This window comes from Grammomys surdaster, unplaced genomic scaffold, assembly GCF_004785775.1.
Source record: "Grammomys surdaster isolate TR1022 unplaced genomic scaffold, NIH_TR_1.0 174, whole genome shotgun sequence".
NCBI classification, from domain to species: Eukaryota; Metazoa; Chordata; class Mammalia; order Rodentia; family Muridae; genus Grammomys; species Grammomys surdaster.
The window spans coordinates 21,682,079-21,692,747 of NW_021604622.1; the positions used below are offsets into that span (position 1 = coordinate 21,682,079).

The following is a 10,669-nucleotide window of genomic DNA, read 5'->3' on the forward strand; positions in this document are numbered from 1 at the left end:
ATATATATATATATATATATATATATATATATATACATATACACATTCACACATACATGTATACATATATATGTACACATACATATACATACACATACATATACGTACACATACACATATATATGCACAGAGGATTTAAGAGAGTCCATGCATGCTCTCTGGTTGGTTCAGTCTTTATGAGCTCCTATGGACTCAGGTTAGGTAATTCTGTGGGTTTTCTTGTGTTGTCCTTGGTCCCTCTGGCTCCTACAGTCCTTCCTCTCTCTTCTCATGGATTCCCCAAGCTCTGCCTAGTGTTTAGCTGCGTGTCTCTGCAGCTGCTTCCATAAGTTGCTGGATGAAGCCTGTCTAGTGATAATTGAGTTAGGCACCAATCTATCAGTATAGCAGAATATCATTAGGAATAGTTTCATTGACTTTTTAAAATGCCATTGGTGTTTGCTTCTATCATGGGTCTCTGGGCTATCCAGCCTCTGGCTCCTATCCCTATGAGCAGCACTATAGGTGAGCTTACTTTCATGGCTCGGGACTCTAGTTGGACAAGCCATTGGTTGGCCACTCCCACAATTTCTGTGCTACCTTTTCCCTAACACATCTTGGAGGCAGGACAAATTGTAGGTCATGTTTTGTGATTGGGTTTGTTTTCCAATCCTTCCAGTGGAAGTCTTGCCTTCCAGTGGGACTTACAGGAGATGGCCCGTTCAGGTTCCATATCCCACATTGCTAGGAGTCTTAGCTAGGGTCACCCTCGTTGATTCCTGGGAGCTTCCATTACCCTAGGTTTCTAGCTTGTGGCAAAGATGCTTCCTGATTCCAGATGTCTTTCCCAGTACTCCCCCCTTCCATCCTCCCACTTCTGATCCCTCCCGTTCCCATCCCCACCCCATTTGCATTCAGTCTTCCCTCCCCATCCACCCACAGTGTTTATGCTGTTTACTCTGTTTTCTCTTCTCAGTGAGATTTACATGTTCCACTTGAACCTTTCATGTTACTTAACTTTTTTAGCTCTGTGGGTTGTGACATGGTTATCCTGTACTTTGTGGCTAATATCCACTTATAAATGAGTACATACGATACATGTCTTTCTGGGTCTGGGTTACCTCACCCAGAATGATATTTTCTAGTGTTATCCATTTGCTGGCAAATCTGAAATAAGAATTTTAACATACAAAGAAATATAGTAATTGTGCTTTACTTTGGGTACCAGGTACAAGTTCCATTTGCAAGGCAGGCGAGACCTTTAGTAACTTGAAGAAAATTGCATCAATTTCCTACTTAGATACACATCAAGCTTTCAATGAAACCAACAGTTGGTGTAAGAATTACATTAAATATTGGTGTCTATATCTACAGCTGTCTATTTGCTTACCTGTATATCTTCATATATACATCAACATATACTTTAAAATGACTTACATGTATATAAATGCATATGATGCATGCATACACATATATACAATAATACACAGAAGCAATTTTGTATTTTTATGGGTATTGATACACATACCATCTAGTATCTCCCCCCAGTGAAAAGCTTGTGAGATTTGTCATCTAAAAGTAATAATGGCTTCAGGTACATGCTTCTCCCTGTCTTCTATATTTTTATGTACAGTATATTGTTGAAAAGTTACATACTGAGAAAACAATTCTAAAACATTTCGGAATATGTCCAATATAGGACTCCATTTGGAGCAATTCCTTAGGAAGTTTTGATGAAGCTAATTATCACGTATCAAAACCTATCACTGAATATTTTTTTGGGTACATGGTCTTCCGTAGCTCAGATAGGCCTTCACCTTGCTATGTTGCTGAAGATGACCTTCACCATCTGATTTTCTGCTTCCACATCCCAAGTGCTTGTATTACAAATGCGTGCTGCTGTGCCTGGTGTCCTAGTACCTCACAACTTAAAAATCCTCTAGATCAGCTTGCTCTCTGGACACATCTATGAGGGATTGTCTTGATTATCAACTGATATAGAAGGGTATGGCCCACTGTGTGAGTCCCCATATCTAGGGAGGTGATTCTGAGCTGTACAAGAACTGTACATGAACTTCTGAGTTCCTATCCTGACTTCCCACAATGGTGGACTGAGACCTGGAAGTATAAAATGAAATAAAATCTTTCCTCTCTAAGTTGTTTTTTGGTCAGATTTTTATTAAAGCAACAGAAAGAAAAACAGAAGACCCTGTTTTATATGGTGCTAGTGGTCGAACCCAGGAAACTGTCCATGCTAGAAAATGATTCTACCAGCTGGGCTATATCCATACCCCCTTAATGATCTGTTTTATGGTGAGCATTTGAAGGTATCTTTATGACAGTTTTGAAGGTAACCGATCATTACAAGGACATACAATATTAGATGGAAGGTGTGAACCCCCCTGTTGTTCCCAGGTACTTGGAGGCATTGGAGCGTGTGTACCCCAGAATACATGTATCCACCTGATACTACCCCAGAGTATGGATCTATCCTCGTGCCAAATGTGGACAATGTGCGGACCGACTTCCTAATTAAAACCATTGCCAAACAAGGAAAGGTACAACTTTTAAACCACTATTAAAAAGAGCCTACTTTAAAAGGTCATATGAAAATACAAAAGAACCTTGCATTTTTTTCACACTACTTTATGTTTCTGTTTAGAATAAGTGAAGATATTACTTGAACGAGTGGACTCCTTTTGTTATTTTAAAAGGACAACCTCATGTGTCAAAAAGTCCTAATTCTCAACTGAGATGAAATTTGACTTGTTTTGCTAAGATCATCCTTTCCCTTCTGGTTACTGACTTAGTTTTCTGTCCTAACAAAATATCACAGCTGAGTGGTTTAAATCCTGGCAGTCTGTTTCCTCAGTGCTGGAGGCTGAAAGCCAAGGATCAAGGTTTTGACGAGGTTGGTTTGTCTGTAGTCCCTTGACCTTGGCTTACAGATGGTGTCTCCTTCCCGTGTCTTCCTGAGGCCCTTTTCTGTGTGCATGCGTCTATGGCGTTTGTGTATCTAGATATTTTGTTTCTGTAGGGCCATCATTAGGCAGGGTCATTTGGGTCGCCACCTCTGTAGAGCCTCTTTCTCTAGGTATGGTTGTATTGGAAGGTACCAGATTCCTGCTTCAGTTTAGGGGTTGGTGGGTCGGAGGGCACAATTCAACTCATACTGTTTATCTCATTCTTCCTGTACTCCTTTACTTTAGGCTGTGCTGTTAATTGGCGAACAAGGGACAGCCAAGACAGTCATAATCAAAGGATTTATGTCTAAATTTGACCCTGAAAGTCACATGGTCAAGAATCTGAACTTTTCTTCGGCGACAACCCCACTGATGTTTCAGGTACTGCCTCCGATGGTGCTCGCAGGAATAGGCTTGTGCCAGTTTCTGAAGTTCAGAGTGTTTCATGTGGGTGGGTGGTGCAGCCTTGTCAGCTTTCCGTAATCATGACATCACACCAACACTGTCTTCTGTTGTCTGTATCGTTCAAATGTAGTTAAATTCTTTCTCCTTAGGTTATACTAGATAGTCTTAAAGCATGAAGAAATGACAATTCAAAGAATGGATAAAAAGGGTATGTAAGGTGCCCCAGGTCTCAGTGGTGTTTTAAATACTTGTATGGAAATGTGGAACAGCATAAGAAAGCATTCCGACCTGAGGTATAGACAAACAATTTCTGAGTTGGACACTGAAAACTCAGGGGAAAAAAAAGAATTGGCATGTAGGATTTTATGAAATTAAATATCTGTCTGGGAAAATAAATTATAGAGAGACAGCCTACAGAATGCAAGAAAACATCTGGCTCCTACTCATCTGATAGGGAAACAACAGCTAGAATACTTAACTCAGAAAAGAAAAAAAAAAGCCAACTAACCAACAAAAGCCCAAATAATCCAGTATTCTGGGAAAATAACCTGTTCAGATACTTGTCAAATAGCAAAATGCAAACCTGAAGGAAACATGTTCAACGTACTCAGGAATTAGCAAAATGCAAATCAAAGCTAGACCAAGCTTCTATCTCACCCGCATAACATGGCTGTTATTAAGAAAACAAATGAAAACAAGTATTTGGGAGGGTGCAGGGAGAGCGGGGACCGTTTATATACAGTTTGATGAGGATGTAGATTAGTGCTGCCACTGCGCAAGTCAGCAAGAAGGCCCCTCAAAGCATTAAAAGTAGAATTGTCATCCGATCCAGCTAGGCCAGTTCTCAGAACACGGTGTAGGGAATCAGAGCGCGTGGATTATATGCACTTGCTATATTTAGTGAAGCACACCTTCTACCAGCCGAGTTACAGGAGCAGCTGAGGTAGCTGTTAGCAGATAAAGTGTGGTATACATATGCAGGAGAGTTTTATCTAACCATAAAGAAGAAACCGATGGAGTTTATATCATTATGTTAAGTGATATAAGCCTGACTCAGAAGGATATACTCCGAAACTACATAGATTTTTTTCCAGGGCGGGGGGTGGTACGGTGTAGACACTTACTGCCGGTTAAATCTGGACCATATGGAAGTTTTGCTTTAAATATTTTGAGGAGCCTCCTTGCTGATTTCCATAATGACTGCGCCAAAATACATGCCCAGGAGCAGCGGGAACACACGTCTCCTTCTTGTGGGTGAGGGAACATCCATGAGAAAGAAGTGCTGACTGTTAGGGATGGGAAAGTGGAAAAGAGGTCAAGAAAAGGTAACAGACAGCATGACTGTAGTAAAAATAATATGCGCACACAGAAATGCCATGGTGAAATGACTTACTTTGTACCATTAATTAAAAAAATTTTTTTGAATTGGAAATAAAAACATTTGAATATGAAGATATATATATAGACTGAAGTATCAGCATTCAATTTCTTGTACCAACTTCCACCTTCTCCATAATATTTGCTTTTGCTGTACATATTATTTCTTATTCTCCAGTGATTTTAGAGTCATCTTTAATGGATACTTTTTGAATCCCTGTTTTATTTCCTTTTTCTCTGCATGACCCACATCTCCTGGCTCCACTCCAGAGTTTCAGTAAGAGCCATGGCCTGTTCTTGGTTCAAGCCTAATTTTCTTCTAGACTAAGTTTTATCCCTTTTCCAAGCTATTTCCTAAATTGCCACTTTGTCTTGTCTTGCAGTGGTGTAGCATTCTAACAGGACTCTCATGATACATTGTAAGAGGGTATAAAACCTTAGATTCTTACCAGATGAGACCCACTGTGTCATATATTCTCCCATCATACAATCATAACAAACACCTTCAATGTGGACGGCTTTAGTTGGTAAAACTTCAAGGACTGACCCAAGTCTGTAACGATGGACCATTTCCTCTTAAGTGGATACAAGATTGCATCAAACTACTAAACTAGAGAGAAATGTTTCTCTCAGTGTCTTTCATGCGCAACTGTTAATATTATGATTATTATTTACATTATACATGCATACCTGTGGACACATGTGGTGGTGGTGGTGGTGGTGGTGGTGGTGGTGTGTGTGTGTGTGTGTGGTGTGCACATGGTGGTTGTGACTGTGGAGGTCAAGCCATCAGATACCTTTGGAACTGGGGTTACAAGCACTCGTGAAACACTTGACATGGGTGCTGAGAATCAAACTCGGGTCATTGGAAAAGGCAGTATACACTCAACCCTTGAGCCACATTTCTCCAGCCCCCTTATTTTTTGAAGAAAATATTTTAAAATAAAATATTGCTACTTCCTTTCTTTTTTTTCTTATCTCCAATTCCTCTTAAGCTCCCTCCTTCCAAATCTGCTAAGAGACCCCTTCTCAGACTGCCCCTCTCTTTTACTTTGCTTATTATTGTCTCTCTCTCTCTCTCTCTCTCTCTCTCTCTCTCTCTCTCTCTCTCTCCAAATCTACATGTGGCTTGTGTGTGTATGATTTCAGAGCTGACCAATTTGTATTAGAATAACAGCTAAGGGGTTCATCCTAGGGAAGCACTAGTCTCCCCTCCCTGCCCCCAGTCACTTGATGCCTAAGTTCTTGGTTTAGGGATCCTGTGAGATTTCCCACTTCCACATTAGCACATCTGTTGGTTTTCATTGTTCAGGCCTTGGTTAGGCAGCCATATTGTTTAGTGTATTGGTGTAGCTTCCTGGTTACTGCAGACTTTGTAGTCCTTTGGCTCTTACACTCCTTCTGCTCCTCTTGCTCATGCTCCCTGAGCCTTAGCTGCAGGGGTTGTGTTGTAGATGTATCAGTTGGGGACAGGCACTCACGGATCCCTTTTTGTGCATTTTGATAATTTTCCTTGTATTGCAAAGAAAAGCTTCTTTGACGATGGCTGAGATCTATCTGTGGATATAAAGATAAGTTTAGAGTTGGGAATTATGCCAGGCTACTAAAGTGGCCGAGGTAGGCTCTTCTCTAAGGCCCACAGCAGTTCCAGCCTTGGGTAGATGGATGGCTAGGTTTCCGGCTCCAGGCACAACCTCTCTCTTTTGAGCAGGGCTTAAATCCATGTGATGGCTGTTAATCATCGCCATGATCATTGTATTTATTCACTGTAAATCGTACTATGTCACACATTTTCATATGAGTCTACGTTGCAAATTGAGCAGTAGCTCTAATTTCCTTTCTGTTCTTCATCCACATATTATTTGTTAGAAAAGATACATGGGAGATGTTTCACATGTCACAGGTATGTGGCCTAGACCTTAGTGTTAGTAAGGATTCCAGGCGAGTCTTGAACTCCAGACACTCTTCTCTCTCCCTCCCAACACAAGTGTTAAAAGTGTCTATCATCATACTGACAAACGAAGGAAGACATTCTTTTTTAAAATCTTCATTGTCTGAGAGACTGGAGAGATGGCTCAGTAGTTACCAATAGATTCTGGTCTTACAGTGAACCTGAGTTTGATTTCCAGCAACCACATGATAGCTAGTAATGTTTCTAGTTCCGGGGGATCTGACATTAATCTGACTTCCATGGACACCATGCATGCATAAAGTGCACATACATGAATACAGGAAAAACCACATAAAATAAAAATAAATATATATTTAAATTTTGTTTGAGAACGTCATATATGTGACTCCCAGTCTCCCCCCAACTAGGTTTCCTCCCAACCCCTGTAGGACTGTGAAGGGGTCTTGGGTTTTGGTAGAGCATTGGCTTGGAAATGGCCAGCAACCCTGCAAGGGACGGAATACATTTTCCCATTCTCCCAGAATCCAGGCTCCTAACACGTGGGCTACATCTCCATTAGCCTGCACCTTGCAGACATGTTTGGCTCAGAGCAACTCCTCCCAGAGAGGTTTGCATCACCATCCGCCTACAGGTAGAGGGTGTGACCACAAGCTTCTGTGTCCAGAGATTTCCATATTCAGGAGTTACCTAAAGGCCAGGGGGGCATAGCTAAATTAAGTTATTCCTTCTCAGTCCCTCCTCTTCCCCCTCCCCTATTTAAGGCAGGCCCTCCCTGGCTTAGATTGGGGGGTGCACATCCAGATCCAACACCATGACAATAAAACTCTTGGAACTCACGGACTTCTCATATCATTGGGACCCGCTGCATGGAAAGCCCACCTGAGTCTCCCCCACTTTTTTTCCTACAAACCCCATGTGCTGTTGTTAAACCTACTGAGCCTTTTTAGTGCAGACAGCATGTGCGCAGGGCCACTCACTGAAGCATGGGCAGCCTACTCGGGGCGTCATATCCCTGAAGCAAACTAACACACACCCTCCCTCAGCAGCCATCAATTGCCAATAGCTTTTCGTCTAGAGGTAGTATTCTGTGAGTGTTCCTCCCATTCATGCTGGGAGTTTTTGGCTGGCAAGATTTTATGCAGGCCTTGTGAGTACAGTTACGGTGCTGGGAGGTCATGTGTGTAACAGCTCTGTCATGTCTGAATACTGGAAATAAATTGTGGTTTTGCAGTAGTCCTCTGGTGCCTCTCTCTTCTCTTTCAATGTGATTTCTGCTTGCTCAGATCCCTCCTTTCTGTGTGTGTGTCAGAGAAAGAGAGAGAGAGAGAGAGAGAGAGAGAGAGAGAGACAGAGAGAGAGACAGAGAGAGACAGAGAGAGAGACAGAGAGACAGAGAGAGAGAGAGGGAGAGAGAGACACAGTCAGACAGACAGATAGACAAAAAGAAGAGTCAGAGACAGAGAGACAGATAAGCAGAGAGAGGCATAGACAGACACAGAGAGAGACACACAGAGAGACAGAGAGACAAAGAGACACACAGAGAGAGACAGAGAGAGACATAGAGTGAGAGAGGAGATACAGGCAGAGGCAGAGGTAGGGAGACAGAGAGGTAGAGAGACAGAGGCATAGAGGCAGATAGAGAGATCCCATTTAGAGCTGAGCACCCCACTCTGTTTTTATCTGCGCACTGACTAGTTGTAAGTCCGTGTACTAATTACTATATACCACAAAAAGAAGCTTCTCAGATAAGCACTGAGAACTGCTCATATCTACAGGTTTCAAGGTAAGCATTTAGCAGTCAGTTGAATTCTATGTTCATTTTACAGGATGTTATTATTAGGTTCTCCTCTAGGACCTATGACTTACTCAGCCACAGGTTCTCAGTTAAATTAACAGTACTGGGAATGAATTCTGTCTTGTGAGGCAGGCCTTAAATTCAACCAGAAAGTGTTTGCTTATTTCCATAATATTTATGCCACTAGTGTGTGCATTTCCAAGCCAGTCATTAATGTAGCTTACAAGGTTCACATCTGAGTAAGATTATCTTTTTTCTATGGTAGCATGTACAGTACCTTCCAGCACTACTAAAGCCAGTCAGTCTAGGTTGGTACTAGTTTGATTTCTTCATATCATGTAACTCAAATTGTGCCTCCAGGAATCAGATGCACCCTTAAGTGATGGAGGGTAATCCAAATCAATGTCATTAGTCTGTAATGTTTGGTGGTTGAGGAGAACCCCACTGACCAATAACTTGAAAAGTAACACCTGTCACTTGGCTTTTTGTTGGATAGCCTATGGTGGCTGAGAAGGGAATTATGGGGACAAAATTCTTTTTAAAGAAATTTTTAAAAATTTGTTTACATTCTAGTCGTTGCTTCCCCAGACCCCCTCTCACAGTTCCTCATCCCACTCCTCCTCCCTCTTGTCTTCGAGAGGGTGTTCCTCCCTGACCAACACACACCAGGCCTCCCCCTTCCCTGGGGCCTCAAGTCTCTTGAGGATTAAGCACATCTTCTCCCACTGAGGCCAGACCAGACAGTGGTCTGATATCTATGTGTGGGTGGGGGCAGGGGCTCAGACCAGCCCATGGATGCTGCCTGGCTGGTGGTTCAATCTCTGGGAGCTCCCTGGGGTCTGAGTTAGTTGAGACTGCTGGCCTTACTATTGGCATCATCCTCCCCTTCAGCTTCTTCAATCCTTCCGCTCATTCAACCATGGGGGTCACCGACTTCAATTTAATGGTTGGGTTTAAGTATCTGTGTCTGCATCAGTCAGCTGCTGGTAGATCTTTTCAGAGGACCGACATGCTAGGCTCCCGTCTTCAGTTTCTTCTCCATTTTTGTCCCTGCAGTTCTTTTAGACAGGAACAATTCTGGGTCAGAAATTTTGACTGAGGGTTGGTAATCCCATCCCTCCACTTGAGGCCCCATCTATCTACAGGAGGTGGACTCCTTGAGTTCCCTCTCCCTATTGTTGGCCATTTTGGCTAAGGTCACTCCCATTGAGTCCTGAGATTCTCTCACCTCCCAGATCTCTGGCACTTTCCAGAAGGTCCCCCTCCCAAGCTCCCCTGAGGCTGCATATTTCCATCCATTCTCCTGGCCCTCTGGGCTTCTCTTCTGCTCCCACATACCTGATTCTGTTTTCTTTTTCCCCTCTCCTTCCCCTCTCCCACCCAGGTCCTGGGGAAGAGATTCTAAATGTTTAATTTTATGTCTCAATTAGTTGAAAAAATTAATGTTCCTATTAGAACATTAATCAAACCTGAGAATGATGCTCATCAAAAATTGTAATTGGAAGGCAAATATTTATCGAAAATGAAGCTCATGAAACTTTGTTTCTGATGAACTTTGCTGTCCTTTGCTTATTGGAATCAAAATATCAGCTCAATGAAAACTGTTGAGGGCGTGGATAATTCATGACTTCTTATTGCTTAATTTAATCAGTAGCATCAGAGCCAATACACTAAGACCATTGATTCAGCTTCTAAATAAGACTGTCAACTTCATTATAGTCCTGTGCTGGAGATGAAATTTCCGATACTGGCTAGCCCTCTGTCAAATAAATGCCATCTCTACAGTGTCTCGGCATGGAAGTCTAGATGAACTGTCAACCCCAAATTACAGATGCTCAGCAGTGTTTTTCTTATTTGTGTGTGTGTGTGTGTGTGTGTGTCTGTGTGTGTGTGTGTGTGATAGATCATTACATTATCCTAGGCTGGTAATGACATCTCTCTCTATACATTTATACCTCTCTCCTCACACACATAGACACACTCAGACACACAGATACACACACATACACACGTGCACACACTCAGATACACACAGATACATACACATGGGCACATACTCAGACACACAGATATACACATACACACGTGCACACACTCAGATACACACAGATACACACATACACACGTGCACACACTCAGACACACAGATATACACATACACATGTGCACACACTCACACAGATACACACATATACACATGTGCACACACTCAGATACACACAGATACACACATACACA

General features: G+C 42.3%; 1 protein-coding gene across 1 annotated transcript in view; it reads left to right on the forward strand.

Annotated features, from left to right (window-relative positions):
- Positions 1–10,669, forward strand: part of Dnah5 (dynein axonemal heavy chain 5) — a 237,302-nt gene that overhangs the window by 123,859 nt on the left and 102,774 nt on the right. The window contains exons 46-47 of the mRNA XM_028767581.1: positions 2,395–2,537; positions 3,189–3,323. Of these exons, the coding sequence (XP_028623414.1) occupies positions 2,395–2,537; positions 3,189–3,323 (278 nt within the window). The remainder of the gene's footprint in view (positions 1–2,394; positions 2,538–3,188; positions 3,324–10,669) is intronic.